We start from the raw sequence: 19,759 nt of genomic DNA on the forward strand, positions 1-19,759 counted from the left end.
AAACCCTGGCGCTATGTGTGTGTGGGGGGGGGGGGAGGTCGCCGACCGTTTTGCTGACCCCAACCACAACACCAAAAGTTTGTGTGCGACAGTCGTTTGTCGCTGTGAGGCCTCGCGGCCTGTCGATCCCTGCTGCGGCGCGCGACTTCTGTCATTCCCTGTGTTGGGAGCACAGAACCGACTGAAACCAAAACCTCCTTTTCGTCCTTCGTTCACAACTCAAGTCCTCTCACGTCCGTCCAGCGCCGAGCGTCTGTAGCGGGCCGGTCCGCTCACGGAAACCGGCCCCACATGAAGGCCCGAGTGTCTGTCTGCCCTACGTTGCAGGGGGTACAGTCTGTGGCTTGGACTGTCGCACACTTGAAAGAGTTCCCTTACAGGAGCTGGAGACTCCTGCAAGGGAATTCCAGAGGTTTAAGTTATGTGACACACAAACTTGTTTTAGAGCCGTGTGGTTTTTTTGTTGTTGACTTTTCCCCCCCTTTTTTCTCCCCAGTTGTACCTGGCCAATTACCCCACTCTCCCCTGAGCCATCCCAGTCGCTGCTCCACCTGATCCGGGGAGGGCTGCAGACTACCGCATCCCAGACAGCATCCGGATGTGGGCCACTTCAGGCAGTGATGCGGCACTGATGGTCTTCTTCTGGCCCTGACAAACTGGATGTGAGCCTGAAGTGGCCCACATGGATAACAGCAAATATGGCCCAAATATGCCAAAACAAATATGGGCCTTTTTTAGCAAAGATGCGTTGCTCTGGGCAACATGTGGTCTGGATGTGACCCTGAAGTGGCCCGTGTGGTAAATGGTGAATATGGCCCAAATATCCCAAAACAAATATGGCCACCTTTGGCAAATATGTGGCACATGCAGCATTGCTATGGCTTGGTTCTGGCCCAGGTCTGGCAAACAGGAGCGGACCGCCCAAGTACCATCATTCCATGTGGTATGTGGGCCGGATGAAGTAGTCAGTGTAGGACGGATCCGGGCCACAGCAGTTTTGCTATCTGGGATGTCTCCTCCGATACATGTGGAGTCACCAGCCGCTTCTTTTCACCTGACAGTGAGGAGTTTCGCCAGGGGGACGTAGCGCATGGGAGGTTAATGTTACCCCCCAGTTCTCCTTTCCCCCCGAACAGGCGCCCTGACCGACCAGAGGAGGCGCTAGTGCAGCGACCAGGACACACACCCACATCCGGCTTCCCACCCGCAGAAACGGCCAATTGTGTCTGTAGGGACGCCCGACCAAGCCGGAGGTAACATGGGGACTCAAACCGGCGATCCCTGTGTTGGCAAGCAACAGACTAGACTGCTACGCCACCCGGACGCCCCTCACTTTGTACTTCACTCTTGAAGTTATTGTAAATCTTTTCCTCAGTTTCTGAAAGGTGATGAGACGGTGGTCCACACGGAACGAAGTGGAGAGTTACTGAAACGTAAAACAACACAAAGCACACAATGTCAGCACAACGTCAGTTGTTAGGCGGTTTTTTTTTTTGGGCGGCATGGTGGCCCAGTGGTTAGCACTGTGGTCTCACAGCAGAAAGGTCCTGGGTTCGAACCCCAGGCCGTCCCGGGTCCTTTGTGTGTGGAGTTTGCACGTTCTCCCTGTGTCCGCGTGGGTTTCCTCCCACCATCAAAAAGACATGCATGTCAGGGTTAATACTCCTGCCTGTGCCCCTGAGCAAGGCAATGGAAAGAACTGGAGCTGGTCCCCGGGCGCTGCAGCTGCCCACTGCTCCTATACAACAGGATGGTTACATGCAGAAGACACATTCATTGAATACAAAGACAAAATAAAGTGACATTCTTCTTCTTTCTTTCTTTAAGAATTACTGTAGTGTCAGCAGGTCTCGCATGCAGCAGTGTGTGTCTCACATGCAGCAGTGTGTGTCTCACATGCAGCAGTGTGTGTCTCACATGCAGCAGTTTGTGTCTGGCATGCAGCAGTTTGTGTCTCACATGCAGCAGTGTGTGTCTCACATGCAGCAGTGTGTGTCTCGCATGCAGCAGTTTGTGTCTGGCATGCAGCAGTTTGTGTCTCACATGCAGCAGTGTGTGTCTCACATGCAGCAGTGTGTGTCTCACATGAAGCAGTTTGTGTCTGGCATGCAGCAGTTTGTGTCTGGCATGCAGCAGTGTGTGTCTGGCATGCAGCAGTGTGTGTCTCACATGCAGTAGTTTGTGTCTCGCATGCAGCAGTTTGTGTCTGGCATGCAGCAGTTTGTGTCTCACATGCAGCAGTGTGTGTCTCACATGCAGCAGTGTGTGTCTCACATGCAGTAGTTTGTGTCTCGCATGCAGCAGTTTGTGTCTGGCATGCAGCAGTTTGTGTCTCACATGCAGCAGTTTGTGTCTCACATGCAGCAGTGTGTCTGGCATGCAGCAGTGTGTCTGACATGCAGCAGTGTGTGTCTGACATGCAAGTTTGTGTCTGGCATGCAGCAGTGTGTGTCTCACATGCAGTAGTTTGTGTCTCACATGCAGCAGTTTGTGTCTCACATGCAGTAGTTTGTGTCTGGCATGCAGCAGTGTGTGTCTCACATGCAGTAGTTTGTGTCTCGCATGCAGCAGTTTGTGTCTGGCATGCAGCAGTTTGTGTCTCACATGCAGCAGTGTGTGTCTCACATGCAGCAGTGTGTGTCTCACATGCAGTAGTTTGTGTCTCGCATGCAGCAGTTTGTGTCTGGCATGCAGCAGTTTGTGTCTCACATGCAGCAGTTTGTGTCTCACATGCAGCAGTGTGTCTGGCATGCAGCAGTGTGTCTGACATGCAGCAGTGTGTGTCTGACATGCAAGTTTGTGTCTGGCATGCAGCAGTGTGTGTCTCACATGCAGTAGTTTGTGTCTCACATGCAGCAGTTTGTGTCTCACATGCAGTAGTTTGTGTCTGGCATGCAGCAGTGTGTGTCTCACATGCAGTAGTTTGTGTCTGGCATGCAGCAGTTTGTGTCTCACATGCAGCAGTTTGTGTCTCACATGCAGCAGTTTGTGTCTCACATGCAGTAGTTTGTGTCTGGCATGCAGCAGTTTGTGTCTGGCATGCAGCAGTTTGTGTCTGGCATGCAGCAGTTTGTGTCTCACATGCAGCAGTTTGTGTCTGGCATGCAGCAGTTTGTGTCTCACATGCAGCAGTTTGTGTCTGACATGCAGCAGTTTGTGTCTGGCATGCAGCAGTTTGTGTCTCACATGCAGCAGTTTGTGTCTCACATGCAGTAGTTTGTGTCTGGCATGCAGCAGTTTGTGTCTCACATGCAGCAGTTTGTGTCTCACATGCAGCAGTGTGTCTGACATGCAGCAGTGTGTGTCTCACATGCAGTAGTTTGTGTCTGGCATGCAGCAGTTTGTGTCTCACATGCAGCAGTGTGTCTGGCATGCAGTTTGTGTCTTGCATGCAGCAGTTTGTGTCTTGCATGCAGCAGTTTGTGTCTTGCATGCAGCAGTTTGTGTCTTGCATGCAGCAGTTTGTGTCTGACATGCAGCAGTGTGTGTCTTGCATGCAGCAGTTTGTGTCTTGCATGCAGCAGTTTGTGTCTTGCATGCAGCAGTTTGTGTCTTTAGTGTAACATAAGGAGACAGTTGGAGCTGAAATATGGTGGCCTTTCAGTTTCGTGTCGTAGTATCTGTGGTGAACCGGCGATACTCATTTTCACCAGGAAGCGGTGAGATAATGTGCTCTCACTCAGGAGATGAGATGCTGATTTACACATTCATCACAGCCCCCTTCTCTCTGACACACACACACACAAATACACACACACATATCTATATCTATATATATATACACACACAGTTAAGGTCAAAATTATTAGCCCCCTTTATGAAGTCAAACAAAACCCTTAACTTTTCCATAGAAATAACCATAACCTAAAGTGTTTACAGTCTAATTGCTTCCAAAAGAACAAAGACAAAACCTCCACTAAGCTTTATTAAGATATTTTACTGATGTGCTGAATTGAAACAAGAAAAAACAAAACTGACAAGGCCAAAGTTATTAGCCCTCTGACAATTAATAGTCAGTAGTGTAACCTTTCTGACTCACAACTGACAACCTCTTATGGTGGTTCCTAACTAGGTTGGCACATATCTCTTGAGGGATCTCAGCCCATTCTTCCATGGCAAACTGTTCCAGCTCACCCAAATTGTGTGGTTTTCCGGCATGGACATTAACCTTGAGCTCCCGCCACAGATTCTCAATGGGATTGAGATCTGGGCTCTGACAGGGCCACTCCAGGACCTTGATTTTGGTGTCCTTCAGCAAGTTTTGGACCAACTTGGATGTATGCTTTGGGTCACTGACTTGCTGGAAGACCCAGCAGTGATCTAAAGCTAGACTGGCAGCAGATTTATTTAAGTTATCCTTCAAAATGTCAACATAATCTTCTCTCTTCATGATCCCATGCACCTGAACAAGGTTCCCTGTGCCTGAAGCAGCAAAAGAGCCCCACAGCATTAAGCTCCCACCACCATGTTTAACTGGGGCAACTGTGTTTTTAGGGTTGAAGGCCTCTCCCTTCCTTCGCCAAACAAAAACAACATCCATGTGCCCAAACAGCTCAAGTTCAGTCTCATCAGACCAAAGGACAGACTTCCAAAACTCATGCCCATGTTTCAGATGTTCACGGGCAAACTTCAGTCTGGCTCTGATGTGCCGCTGTGTGAGCAATGGAGTTTTTCTTGGACGATGACCTCGAAGCCCACCACGATGAAGAGCCGCCACAACAGTCTTCCTTGAAACATCCAGTCCAGAAGAGGCCAGTTCAGCAAGTCATCTTGGCAGAGATCCGGGGATTGTTGTTGACATCTGACAATTAATAACCCTAACCCTAACCCTTCCTCTCCAGAGTTTTTGAAATCTTGCACTTTGGACCAGGCCCAGGTTTGTTTCTAACCCAACTTGTCTCCTTGTGCTTTGCAATGATGCAACGTCAAGCTGTTCTAGACACTGTGAAATGCTTGGAAATGGCAGTATAACCTTCCCCCTTAAGACGAGCCTCCACTATCTTCTTTCTGAGAGTATAACCTTCCCCCTTAAGATGAGCCTCCACTATCTTCTTTCTGAGAGTATAGCCTTCCCCCTTAAGATGAGCCTCCACTAGCTTCTTTCTGAGAGTATAACCTTCCCCCTTAAGATGAGCCTCCACTATCTTCTTTCTGAGAGTATAGCCTTCCCCCTTAAGATGAGCCTCCACTATCTTCTTTCTGAAAGTATAGCCTTCCCCCTTAAGATGAGCCTCCACTATCTTCTTTCTGAGGTCCAGACTGGTTTCTTTACTTTTTGGCATGACGAAATTACTTCTTACCAAGAATTTAAGAGTAGTCCCTCCCAGCCAAGTGTTCAAGTACCACTAGCCCTGTTCACTGGAGTCCCTTAAGCAATGCTGCGTTTGATTATAACTCGGAGGTCGGAAATTCCTAGTTCCCACTAGGAAAAATCAAATAAAACGGCACGTGAGCTCGGAGTTCCTAGTCGCGAACTGCGGGTTGCTTTTCTCAACCCGCAGTTCACGACACGGAATTGTATGACGTCACGTCAACATGGCTGCCCACAGTGTCAATGGTAAAATAAGATTAATCTTTATCAAGCTTTACAAGATTGTATGCTTTTACAGACACCTTTAAGTTTGATTTTCAGCATGGTATGCTTTTAGATCAATAAAGATAACCTACACAATAGTTGGTCAAACACATAAAATTAGACATTAGTTGTTTTTAGCGGTTTTAAAAGGTTAACCTATCGCTAATCACAAGGTCACTAACTTGAAAATGCTCGTTGGCAACGATAACGAGGAGAAAACTCTGAACCATGAGGATATATAAAGGTATTTGATTCCAGCCTGTTGCTGAGGAGAATATGACAACATTGCTGGCGAGCTGTCACTGAAATCCACTCTGGACTCCTTCCATATGGATGAAACATCTCTGCAGCTTCTGGTGCGCAGCATTACGGGCGTCCATGTTCTTTCCCGCCTGGTAGCTCGAACGCAAGGAGGTCGGTAATGACGTGTTCCCAACTTCCGACCTCCTCCCACCTCCGGGCATCAACGAATGTGGCATGAAGTTCAATGCTGATTGGTTGCTCAGGTGTGGTTTGAAAGCTGATTGATTGATCAGGTGTGGTTTGAAAGCTGATTGGTTGCTCGGGTGTGGTTTGAAAGCTGATTGATTGATCAGGTGTGGTTTGAAAGCTGATTGATTGATCAGGTGTGGTTTGAAAGCTGATTGATTGATCAGCTGTGGTTTGAAAGCTGATTGGTTGCTCAGATGTGGTTTGAAAGCTGATTGGTTGCTCAGGTGTGGTTTGAAAGCTGATTGATTGATCAGGTGTGGTTTGAAAGTTAATTGGTTGCTCAGGTGTGGTTCTAAAGCTGATTGGTTGCTCAGGTGTGGTTTGAAAGCTGATTGGTTGCTCAGGTGTGGTTTGAAAGCTGATTGGTTGCTCAGATGTGGTTTGAAAGCTGATTGGTTGCTCAGATGTGGTTTGAAAGCTGATTGGTTGCTCAGGTGTGGTTTGAAAGCTGATTGGTTGCTCAGGTGTGGTTTGAAAGCTGATTGGTTGCTCAGGTGTGGTTTGAAAGCTGATTGGTTGTTCAGGTGTGGTTTGAAAGCTGATTGATTGATCAGCTGTGGTTTGAAAGCTGATTGGTTGGTCAGGTGTGGTTTGAAAGCTGATTGGTTGTTCAGGTGTGGTTTGAAAGCTGATTGGTTGCTCAGGTGTGGTTTGAAAGCTGATTGGTTTTTCAGGTGTGGTTTGAAAGCTGATTGATTGATCAGCTGTGGTTTGAAAGCTGATTGGTTGGTCAGGTGTGGTTTGAAAGCTGATTGGTTGTTCAGGTGTGGTTTGAAAGCGGATTGGTTGCTCAGGTGTGGTTTGAAAGCTGATTGGTTGTTCAGGTGTGGTTTGAAAGCTGATTGGTTGCTCAGATGTGGTTTGAAAGCTGATTGGTTGCTCAGATGTGGTTTGAAAGCTGATTGGTTGCTCAGGTGTGGTTTGAAAGCTGATTGGTTGCTCAGATGTGGTTTGAAAGCTGATTGGTTGCTCAGGTGTGGTTTGAAAGCTGATTGGTTGTTCAGGTGTGGTTTGAAAGCTGATTGATTGATCAGCTGTGGTTTGAAAGCTGATTGGTTGGTCAGGTGTGGTTTGAAAGCTGATTGGTTGTTCAGGTGTGGTTTGAAAGCTGATTGGTTGCTCAGGTGTGGTTTGAAAGCTGATTGGTTGTTCAGGTGTGGTTTGAAAGCTGATTGGTTGCTCAGGTGTGGTTTGAAAGCTGATTGGTTGCTCAGATGTGGTTTGAAAGCTGATTGGTTGCTCAGGTGTGGTTTGAAAGCTGATTGGTTGTTCAGGTGTGGTTTGAAAGCTGATTGGTTGCTCAGGTGTGGTTTGAAAGCTGATTGGTTTTTCAGGTGTGGTTTGAAAGCTGATTGATTGATCAGCTGTGGTTTGAAAGCTGATTGGTTGGTCAGGTGTGGTTTGAAAGCTGATTGGTTGTTCAGGTGTGGTTTGAAAGCTGATTGGTTGCTCAGGTGTGGTTTGAAAGCTGATTGATTGATCAGGTGTGGTTTGAAAGCTGATTGGTTGCTCAGGTGTGGTTTGAAAGCTGATTGGTTGCTCAGGTGTGGTTTGAAAGCTGATTGGTTGCTCAGGTGTGGTTTGAAAGCTGATTGGTTGCTGAGGTGTGGTTTGAAAGCTGATTGGTTGTTCAGGTGTGGTTTGAAAGCTGATTGGTTGTTCAGGTGTGGTTTGAACGCTGATTGGTTGCTCAGGTGTGGTTTGAACGCTGATTGGTTGCTGAGGTGTGGTTTGAAAGCTGATTGGTTGTTCAGGTGTGGTTTGAACGCTGATTGGTTGCTCAGGTGTGGTTTGAACGCTGATTGGTTGTTCAGATGTGGTTTGAAAGCTGATTGGTTGTTCAGGTGTGGTTTGAACGCTGATTGGTTGCTCAGGTGTGGTTTGAAAGCTGATTGGTTGTTCAGGTGTGGTTTGAAAGCTGATAGGCTGATCAGGTGTGGTTTGAAAGCTGAAAATCACATGGGGGAGTAATAAATTTGACCACCTCAATGTTCACTACATTTGGTATAAAGCAAACCTTAGGATTTATTTTACATTCCAAAATGTACCAAATAGGGGCCTTAACACTGATGAATGTTTTACTATGTAAAGTTTTATGAATGATGCAAACATTGGGCAGATTTTTAGGGAAATGTTCCATAGTTCCTTAAGGGCTAATCATTTTCACCTGAACTGTGTATATATATATACATACATACATACATATATACACACATACACACACATGCACACATGCACACACACACACACACACACACACGTCAGAGCAACAGAAGAAGACAGAGCGTGTCACATTACAGCCAGTGTTTAATTTAGTATTGGATGAGTATGTTTTCTCACAATGCAAATGTACAGCACATGACCACTAGCATCATACATGGTGACCTGCAGGCCCGGCCAGGCCATGCAGAACCGGATCACATGACCACTAGCGTCACACATGGTGACCTGCAGGCCCAGCCAGGCCACACAGAACCGGATCACATGACCACTAGCGTCACACATGGTGACCTGCAGGCCTGGCCAGGCCACACAGAACCGGATCACATGACCACTAGCATCACACATGGTGACCTGCAGGCCCAGCCAGGCCACACAGAACCGGATCACATGACCACTAGCATCATACATGGTGACCTGCAGGCCCGGCCAGGCCACACAGAACCGGATCAAATGTACAGCAAATGACCACTAGCATCATACGTGGTGACCTGCAGGCCCGGCCAGGCCACACAGAACCGGATCATATCTTGTAAAGGCCGGAACTTGTCCTTTGGGTCCTTCCGTGTCGACACCATCCAGGACAGAAAGAAGAACATGAAGAAGAAACGCCGCATGAACACGTACTCTGCTGCCATGCACTAATATTGAAGATGAGCTGTAAAACAATAAAGGATGCACTCCCTCAGTCACGACGGACGCATTTTCCACGGATCACATGAGCGGGAATACCACACGCACACGCAGAGGGAGACGATGAGGATGGTAACAAAGTTATAAACAATGCCATAACAATAATAACATCAACGACAACGACAACAGTATTAAAGCTTTTCATGACCATATCAACATTCAGTGTATTGGAAAATAGGATCCCAATAGACTCTTTGTATAAAAAAGAAGCTTTCAAGTCAGCATGGAACAAACAACAGTTCTTTTTTTTTTTCTTCAGAGGGGACGAACGAAAGGTTTCGGAGGGGGGGGTCGGGGGCTCGGTGTGCTTCCACAGATTTCGACAGGTGGGGTGTGTGTGGGGGGGGGTGGGGGGGTCTGAATGGAAGTCGGGCGGTCTATGTGGCGTAGCGCTTGGTCCACTGCTTGGCTATCCTGTCGTGCTCGGCTCTGTTGGTCAGGTACTGCGTGGCGATGCTCCCTACCAGGGGGTCCGCTGTGGGGGCAGAAGACACAACGCCGTTAACAACTCCACCGCACCGGCACCACCTCTGCAAAACCCCACCACGTGTATGTACTATTCATTTATTTATTTTTACCCCCCACCCACCCCCACCCCCTTTTCTCCCCAGCTGGCTCTGCGCATAACTGTGGTCCACTGACTTCCTGTTTCCACTGCAGCGGTCACACCAGTTTCCTGTTTGCTGGCGTGTGCTACCCACAGCAGCCTATCTTTTGTGATGCCCGCAAGATTTAAGATGGATAAAGGTCAACGGGCGGCGCGGCAGGGCAGTGGTTAGCGCGGTCACCTCACAGCAAGAAGGTCCTGGGTTCGAGCCCCGGGGTAGTCCGACCTTACGTCCACAATTCCTCCCGGCCATCCATCTGCTCATCCTCATACCTGTGGACGTAACTTGACATGTACAACTTGAAACTGTTCACCCGTGTGCTGGCAGGTGCAGGTGGATGTGTGTGGACAATTGTGTGCATGTGGTTGTGGACAGTTGTGTGCATGTGGTTGTGGACAGTTGCGTGCATGTGGTTGTGGACAGTTGCGTGCATGTGGTTGTGGACAGTTGTGTGCATGTGGTTGTGGACAGTTGCGTGCATGTGGTTGTGGACAGTTGTGTGCATGTGGCTGTGGACAGTTGCGTGCATGTGGTTGTGGACAGTTGCGTGCATGTGGCTGTGGACAGTTGCGTGCATGTGGTTGTGGACAGTTGCGTGCATGTGGTTGTGGACAGTTGCGTGCATGTGGCTGTGGACAGTTGCGTGCATGTGGTTGTGGACAGTTGCGTGCATGTGGTTGTGGACAGTTGTGTGCATGTGGCTGTGGACAGTTGTGTGCATGTGGTTGTGGACAGTTGTGTACATGTGGTTGTGGACAGTTGCGTGCATGTGGTTGTGGACAGTTGTGTGCATGTGGCTGTGGACAGTTGTGTGCATGTGGTTGTGGACAGTTGCGTGCATGTGGTTGTGGACAGTTGCGTGCATGTGGCTGTGGACAGTTGCGTGCATGTGGCTGTGGACAGTTGCGTGCATGTGGTTGTGGACAGTTGTGTGCATGTGGTTGTGGACAGTTGTGTGCATGTGGCTGTGGACAGTTGCGTGCATGTGGCTGTGGACAGTTGCGTGCATGTGGTTGTGGACAGTTGTGTGCATGTGGTTGTGGACAGTTGCGTGCATGTGGCTGTGGACAGTTGCGTGCATGTGGCTGTGGACAGTTGCGTGGTGCATGTGGTTGTGGACAGTTGTGTGCATGTGGTTGTGGACAGTTGTGTGCATGTGGCTGTGGACAGTTGTGTGGTGCATGTGGTTGTGGACAGTCGCGTGGTGCATGTGGTTGTGGACAGTTGTGTGCATGTGGTTGTGGACAGTTGTGTGCATGTGGTTGTGGACAGTTGTATGCATGTGGTTGTGGACAGTTGTGTGCATGTGGTTGTGGACAGTTGCGTGCATGTGGCTGTGGACAGTTGTGTGCATGTGGCTGTGGACAGTTGCGTGCATGTGGTTGTGGACAGTTGTGTGCATGTGGTTGTGGACAGTTGTGTGCATGTGGTTGTGGACAGTTGTGTGCATGTGGTTGTGGACAGTTGTGTGCATGTGGTTGTGGACAGTTGTGTACATGTGGTTGTGGACAGTTGTGTACATGTGGTTGTGGACAGTTGTGTGCATGTGGTTGTGGACAGTTGTGTGCATGTGGTTGTGGACAGTTGCGTGCATGTGGCTGTGGACAGTTGTGTGCATGTGGTTGTGGACAGTTGTATGCATGTGGTTGTGGACAGTTGTGTGCATGTGGCTGTGGACAGTTGCGTGCATGTGGCTGTGGACAGTTGCGTGCATGTGGTTGTGGACAGTTGTGTGGTGCATTTGGTTGTGGACAGTTGTGTGCATGTGGTTGTGGACAGTTGTGTGCATGTGGTTGTGGACAGTTGTGTGCATGTGGCTGTGGACAGTTGTGTGCATGTGGTTGTGGACAGTTGTGTGCATGTGGCTGTGGACAGTTGTGTGCATGTGGTTGTGGACAGTTGTGTGCATGTGGCTGTGGACAGTTGTGTGCATGTGGTTGTGGACAGTTGCGTGCATGTGGTTGTGGACAGTTGTATGCATGTGGCTGTGGACAGTTGTGTGCATGTGGCTGTGGACAGTTGCGTGCATGTGGCTGTGGACAGTTGTGTGCATGTGGTTGTGGACAGTTGAGTACATGTGGTTGTGGACAGTTGTGTGCATGTGGTTGTGGACAGTTGTATGCATGTGGTTGTGGACAGTTGTGTGCATGTGGTTGTGGACAGTTGTATGCATGTGGTTGTGGACAGTTGTGTGCATGTGGTTGTGGACAGTTGTGTGCATGTGGTTGTGGACAGTTGTATGCATGTGGTTGTGGACAGTTGTGTGCATGTGGCTGTGGACAGTTGCGTGCATGTGGTTGTGGACAGTTGTGTGCATGTGGCTGTGGACAGTTGTGTGCATGTGGACAGTTGTGTGCATGTGGTTGTGGACAGTTGAGTACATATGGCTGTGGACAGTTGTGTGCATGTGGTTGTGGACAGTTGTGTGCATGTGGTTGTGGACAGTTGTGTGCATGTGGTTGTGGACAGTTGTGTGCATATGGCTGTGGACAGTTGTGTGCATGTGGTTGTGGACAGTTGTGTGCATGTGGTGACATTTATCCATGGTAAATCTTGCAGGCATCACCAAAAATACACCACTGTCAGTAGCACACACCAACAAACAGGAAACTGGTAGGAGCGCTGCAGTAGAAACAGGAAGTCAGTGGACTACAGTTATGCACAGAGCCGATTGTGCCTGGCCAATCACCCGCTCTCTGAGCCGTCCCCGTCTCTGCCCCGCCCCCTCTGCCGATCCGGGGAGGGCTGCAGACTACCACACGCCTCCTCCCATACATGTGGAGTCACCAGCCGCTTCTTTTCACCTGACAGGGAGGAGTTTCACCAGGGGGGCGTAGTGCGTGGGAGGATCACGCTACTCCCCTGAGTCCCCCCCCCCCCGAACAGGTGCCCTGACTGACCAGAGGGGGCGCTAGTGCAGCGACCAGGACACATACCCACATTCGGCTTCCCACCCGCCAACACGGCCAACTGTGTGTGCAGGGACGCCCGACCAAGCCGGAGGTAACACGGGGATTCGAACCGTCGATCCCCGTGTTGGTAGGCAACGGAATAGACCGCTACGCCACCTGGAGGCCCCCTATATAATAACAACAATACTATTTATTTTGCCCTGCTAGCCGAATGTATCAGATAGAGATGGTCAACAGAGCCAACGCCGGCTTGGCAGCACACATACAAACTATCTTGGAACCAAAGAAGGAAAAAAACCCCCCCAAAAACAGCAAAGAAGAAAACAGGTCAAACCGACGGAACCATCCTTCCTCCAGACTGAAGTGGGCCCGACCCACGTGACAGATGAAGTGGGCCTGACTCACGTGACAGACGGCACGGCAGGCACGTTAACTGATACCACAGTAAAATGTCTGAGCTGCAGTAAATCAGCGGCGACCATCGCGGGCTTGAGCAGACGGCTCGGTGACGCCTGTCATCTTTATAACACCCAGACGCCCCGGAGAGGAGACCCGGAGAGGAGACCCGGAGAGGAGACCCGGAGAGGAGACCCGGAGAGGAGACCCGGAGAGGAGACCCGGGATGCCTGTAAAGCCCATTGCTCCAGCACCGAGTCTGGCTGCTGCTCAGCACACCGATGTACTGTGCTGTTCTCTGCTGTACTGTGCTGTACTATGCTGTGCTGTACTGTACTGTACTCTGCTGCGCTGTACTGTGCTGTACTGTACTGTACTGTGCTGTGCTGTGCTGTACTGTGCTGTACTGTACTGTACTGTGCTGTGCTGTGCTGTGCTGTACTGTGCTGTACTGTGCTGTGCTGTACTGTACTGTACTGTACTGTACTGTACTGTGCTGTGCTGTGCTGTACTGTGCTGTGCTGTACTGTACTGTACTGTGCTGTGCTGTGCTGTACTGTGCTGTAATGTGCTGTACTGTACTGTGCTGTACTGTACTGTACTGTGCTGTGCTGTACTGTACTGTACTGTGCTGTGCTGTACTGTACTGTGCTGTGCTGTGCTGTACTGTGCTGTGCTGTACTCTGCTGTGCTGTAATGTACTGTACTGTACTGTGCTGTGCTGTGCTGTACTGTGCAGTACTGTACTGTACTCTGCTGCGCGGTGCTGTACTATGCTGTGCAGTACTGTACTGTACTGTGCTGTACTGTACTGTACTCTGCTGTGCTGTACTGTACTGCATTGTACTCTGCTGTGCTGTGCTGTACTGTGCTGTACTGTACTCTGTTGTGCTGCACTGTACTCTGCTGTGCTGTGCTGTACTGTGCTGTGCTGTGCTGTGCTTTACTGTACTGTACTGTACTCTGCTGTGCTGTGCTGTGCTGTACTGTGCTGTGCTGTACTGTGCTGTGCTGTGCTGTACTGTACTCTGTTGTGCTGCACTGTACTCTGCTGTGCTGTACTGTGCTGTGCTGTACTGTACTGTGCTGTACTGTACTCTGTTGTGCTGCACTGTACTCTGCTGTGCTGTACTGTGCTGTGCTGTGCTGTAATGTGCTGTACTGTACTGTGCTGTGCTGTACTGTGCAGTACTGTACTGTAATCTGCTGCGCGGTGCTGTACTATGCTGTGCAGTACTGTACTGTACTGTGCTGTACTCTGCTGTGCTGTACTGCATTGTACTCTGCTGTGCTGTGCTGTGTTGTACTGTACTGTGCTGTACTGTACTCTGTTGTGCTGCACTGTACTCTGCTGTGCTGTGCTGTACTGTGCTGTGCTGTGCTGTGCTGTACTGCATTGTACTCTGCTGTGCTGTACTCTGCTGTGCTGTGCTGTACTGTGCTGTGCTGTACTGTACTCTGTTGTGCTGCACTGTACTCTGCTGTGCTGTGCTGTACTGTACTGTGCTGTACTGTACTCTGTTGTGCTGCACTGTACTCTGCTGTGCTGTGCTGTACTGGGCTGTGCTGTACTGTACTCTGCTGTGCTGTGCTGTGCTGTACTGTACTGTGCTGTGCTGTGCTGTGCTGTGCTGTACTGTGCTGTGCTGTGCTGTGCTGTACTGTACTGTGCTGTACTGTACTGTGCTGTGCTGTGCTGTACTGTACTGTGCTGTACTGTGCTGTGCTGTACTGTACTGTGCTGTACTGTACTCTGCTGTGCTGTAGTGTGCTGTACTGTACTGTGCTGTACTGTGCTGTGCTTTGCTGTGCTGTACTGTACTCTGCTGTGCTGTGCTGTGCTGTGCTGTGCTGTACTGTACTGTGCTGTACTGTGCTGTGCTGTACTGTACTGTACTCTGCTGTGCTGTACTGTACTCTGCTGTGCTGTGCTGTGCTGTGCTGTGCTGTGCTGTACTGTACTGTGCTGTGCTGTACTGTACTCTGCTGTACTCTGCTGTGCTGTGCTGTGCTGTACTGTACTGTGCTGTACTGTGCTGTACTGCTCCCGCTGGAGTGACACACAGGGACGGGGAGATTGTGACATATTCCCTCAATATCACACACACTTTGTTTGGCTTCACACTCCTTTACAGCACAGAGCCTGCTGCTACCCACACCCACACCCACACACCCACACCCAACCACACCCATCACACACCCACACCCACACCCACTCACACCCACACCCACACACCCACACCCACTCACACCCATACCCACACACCCACCCATCCATACTCACCCATACACACAGAACAATCCACACCCACTCACACCCATACCCACACACACACACACCCACCCGTACATACACACCCATCCATACTCACCCATACACATAGAACAATCCACACCCACACACCCACCCAACCATCCACACCCACACCCAACCATCCACACACCCACACCCATCACCCACTCACACCCATACCCACACCCACATCCACCCGTACATACACACCCATCCATACTCACCCACACACCAAACCAAACACACCCACACACCCAACCATCCACACCCACACCCAACTACACTCACCCATCCACACCCATCACACACACACACACACTCATCCACACACCCACACCCATCACACACACCCACTCACACCCATACCCACACACCTACACACACACACACACTCATCCACACACCCACACCCATCACACCCACCCACTCACACCCACACACCTACACACACACCCACTCACCCACACACACACACAGTATATGAAGAGGAAGGTGAACTCCAGCTGACTGAGCCATGACTGTGCAGGAGGTGATGCTCTTTGCACTGCCATGGTAACGGGTTGCATGTGGAGGCGGGGCTAGGCAGGCCAACGATGCCTGCGAGGGTTAATTAACCACCACGCCACCCTCTTCCTCCACCCTCTTCCCCCCTCTAATGAGCTGCACGCAACTCATCTCCTCCCAAACGATAGAACACAATTTCTGTGTGTGTGTGTGTGTGAGTGTATGTGGGTGTGTGAGTGTGAGAGAGTGTATGTGTGAGTGTATGTATGTGGGTGTGTGAGAGCGTGTGTGTGTGTGTGTGTGAGTGTGTGTCTGTGTCTGTGTGAGTGTGCGTGTGTGTGTGTCTGTGTGTGAGGATGTGTGTGAGTGTTTTCGAGTGTGTGTGTATGCGTGTGTGTGAGTGTGAATGTGTGAGTGTGTGTATGTGTGTGTGTGAGTGCGTGTGTGTGAGAGAGTGTGTGAGAGTGTGTGTGTGTGTGTGTGTGAGAGTGTGTGTGAGTGTGTATGTGTGTGAGAGTGTGTGTGCGTATGTGTGAGTGTGTGTATGTGTGTGTGTGAGTGAGAGTGTACGTGTGTGTGAGTGTGTATGTGTGAGAATGTGCGTATGTGTGTGTGTATGTGTGAGTGTGTGTATGTGCGAGTGTGAGAGTGTGTGTATATATGTGTGTGTGAGAGTGTGTGTGTGTGTGTGTGTGAGAGTGTGTACGTGTGTGTGCGTATGTGTGTGTGTGTATGTGTGTGTGAGGGCGTGTGTGTGAGAGATTGTGTGTGAGTGTGTGTGTGTGAGAGAGTGTACGTGTGTGTGTGTATGTGTGTATGTGTGAGAATGTGTGTATGTGTGTGTGTATGTGTGAGTGTGTGTGTATGTGAGTGTGTGTGTGTGTGTGTGAGAGTGAGTGTGTGTGTGTGTGAGAGTGTGTGTGTGTGTGTGTGAGAGAGTGTGTGTGTGTACGTGTGTGTGTGTATGTGTGTGTGAGTGTGTATGTGTGAGAATGTGTGTATGTATGTGTGTATGTGTGTGTGTGTGTGTGTGTGAGAGTGTGTGTGTGTATGTGAGATAGAGAGTGTGTGAGTGTGTATGTGTGTGTGTATGTGTGAGTGTGAGTGTATGTGAGTGTGTGTGTGAGAGTGAGTGTGTGTGTGTGTGTATGTGTGTGTGTGTGTGTGAGAGACAGAGAGTGTGTGTGTGTGTGTGTGTGTGTGTGGGGGGGGTAGTCTGGGTTGGGGTGACTTAAGCCGTGGTGACACGGTTGCAAGTGGACGGGTTTTGATGAGGCAAGACGGGGAAAGAATGAGACGGAGGGGACGGGGAAGCGGGGGGACCCCATCCAGACTCCTTTGTCTCGCCCACAGAAAGAAGAATCGTCTCGTTTCGTCTCTCCAACATCTAATACCCCCCCCCCCCAGCAGAGGGAGAAGAAGCCTGTTCTCATTGGGCTGGCGGCGAGGATCTCTGCCCCTGCAGAGAGGACACAAGCTCCTACCAGAGGTCTCCGTCACCGATGTCCCCCCCCCCCCCCCCACTTCTTCTTCTGCCCTCACGTCGGCCGTACCGCGCCTCGTTCCCAACCATTCACACCTGCGGCCACCCGTACTCAACCCGTTTTTACTCTCTTCATTTTGCCCCCGATCCCTCCTCCTACTACCCCGCTGACCCCCCCTCCCCCCTGCTTTCATAACGGGCGGGGTTTTAATGGCGACAGCTGCTTGGACCGCCGCGCGTGGGTCAGCGGGGGGGGGGGTAAAACAGGCAGATGTTCATCACATCTGCAATGGAGGACCGGCCAGACCGGGATGCTGATGGAGGAACAGCCACGGAGACCACCTGCACGCCTGGTCTGGTCAGAACCGACCCGATCCCCGTTTTGCCGCGTCCTCCAGGAACACGATGAGCTGTAGATGGCATTAAAGGTGGAAACTAGGCGGTCCCGGGCAAATACTGGGCGGTCCTGGGCAAATACTGGGCAGTCCCGGGCAAATACTGGGCGGTCCCGGGCAAATACTGGGCGGTCCTGGGCAAATACTGGGCGGTCCTGGGCAAATACTGGGCGGTCCCGGGCAAATACCGACTGGATTTCGGTTAATGGCGGGGTAGCCCGAGGTGCCGGCGTACATAGTCAGTGGATCAACAGTTTTTTTTTGGGGGGGGGGGGTTCCCCCCTTTTTCTCCCAGTTGTACCCGGCCAATTACCCCACTGTTCCGAGCCGTCCCGGTCTCTGCTCCGCCCCCTCTGCTGATCCAGGGAGACTACCACATGCCTCCTCCCATACATGTGGAGTCACCAGCCGCTTCTTTTCACCTGACAGTGAGGAGTTTCACCAGGGGGACGTAACACTACCCCCCCCCCCCCGAACAGGTGCTGCGTCTGACCAGAGGAGGCGCTAGTGCAGAGACCAGGAAACATACCCACATCCGGCTTCCCACCCGCAGACAAGGCCAATTGTGTCTGTAGGGGACGCCGACCAAGCCGGAGGCAACACGGGGATTCGAACCGCCGATCCCCGTGTCGGTAGGCAAGGGAATAGACCGCCACGCCACCCGGACGTCCTATAATGTTTATTGTAATGAGCCGTAGTAAGCTAGCGAGACTTGAGCTACACAGTACAGCACCTTCAGGTTACACAACACAACACAACAGGAAACTGATGTCAGCTGGTCGCCATGACAAGGACACGGACAACGCATGTGTGTGTGTGTGTGTGTGTGTGTGTGAGCCAGGTCTCACCAGGGTTGCAGTCGGTGAGCAGGGAGCAGATGGAGAGCAGGACTTTGGAAATGGTGAGGGCGGGGCTCCAGTTGTCCTTCAGGATGTCCAGGCAGATCACCCCCTGGCTGTTGATGTTGCAGTGGTAGATCCTCGTACGGAAGGTCACCTGGACGAGGGAAGACGAGAACACAGAAAGAAAAGATACCGTCCATTAGGTTCAACAAATCAACGGCGTCCATCCCCTCCCCTCCCCTCCCCTCCCATCCCATCTCATCATCAGCCGCTCCTCCGGGGACGGGTCGCGGTGGCAGCAAGCTAAGTAGGGCACTCCAGACCTCCCTCTCCCCAGCAACGCCCTCCAGCTCCTCCTGGGGGATCCCAAGGTGTTCCCAGGCCAGATTGGACATGTAGTCCCTCCAGTGAGTTCTGGGTCTACCCCGGGGTCTCCTCCCAGTTGGACGTGCCCGGAAAACCTCCAAAGGAAGGCGCCCAGGAGGCATCCTAATCAGATGCCTGAACCACCTCAACTGGCTCCTTTCGATGCGAAGGAGCAGCGGCTCTACTCCGAGCTCCCTCCGGACGTCCGAGCTCCTCACCCTATCTCTAAGGCTGAGCCCAGACACCCATGGAGGGAACTCAGTTCAGCCACTTGTATCCATGATCTCACCCTTTCGGTCACTACCCAAAGCTCAGGACCATAGCTGAGGGTTGGAACGAAGACCGACTGGTAAATTGAGAGCTCTGGCTCCCGGCTCAGCTCCCTCTTTACCACAACGGTCCAGTACAACATCCACATTACTGCTGATGCTGCACCAATTACTGAGCATGCATCAAGACAAACGGTTTGCGGTGAGTTTCCATGACTTTTAGCTGAATTAAAAAAAACAAAACCATAATAATTTCAGAGTTGCCGCTGGAAAGTTGTGTTTTATCACTCCAGATAATGTAGAAGTCGTCTATATTGTAAAGCATGTATATGAGCCACGCTACTCTCAACAACTTTTGCAAGCTCTATTTTGTACTTGTCCGTTTACAGCCACTGATTGTTGAAACTGCACTTGCCCGGCACACGGTCAACAGCCTCGCTAGCCGACGGGAAGGCTAGCTAGCTGACGGGAAGGCTAGCTAGCTGACGGGAAGGCTAGCCGGCAGAGTCAAATGTTAGCATACTGAGACAAACGGTTGCATGCTCGCACACACAATGGAAATTCTAAAGCCCCCGACACGATAGTTAAACTTGTTATTACTTTATTTATCTATACCCCCCACCCCTTTTCTCCCCAGTTGTACTTGGCCAATTACCCTATTTTCCGAGCCGTCCCGGTTTCTGCTCCACCCCCTCTGCTGATCCGAGGAGG

At 50.8% G+C, this 19,759-nt stretch overlaps 1 protein-coding gene across 1 annotated transcript in view; it reads right to left on the reverse strand.

Moving 5' to 3' along the window:
• Positions 1 to 8,356: 8,356 nt before the first annotated feature.
• Positions 8,357 to 19,759, reverse strand: part of LOC130129170 (ubiquitin-conjugating enzyme E2 E2-like) — a 70,464-nt gene continuing 59,061 nt past the window's right edge. The window contains exons 5-6 of the mRNA XM_056298980.1: positions 18,420 to 18,567; positions 8,357 to 9,455 (exon numbers count right to left, since the gene is read on the reverse strand). Of these exons, the coding sequence (XP_056154955.1) occupies positions 9,358 to 9,455; positions 18,420 to 18,567 (246 nt within the window). The 3' untranslated portion in view covers positions 8,357 to 9,357. The remainder of the gene's footprint in view (positions 9,456 to 18,419; positions 18,568 to 19,759) is intronic.

Source organism: Lampris incognitus, chromosome 18, assembly GCF_029633865.1.
Source record: "Lampris incognitus isolate fLamInc1 chromosome 18, fLamInc1.hap2, whole genome shotgun sequence".
Lineage (NCBI taxonomy): Eukaryota > Metazoa > Chordata > Actinopteri > Lampriformes > Lampridae > Lampris > Lampris incognitus.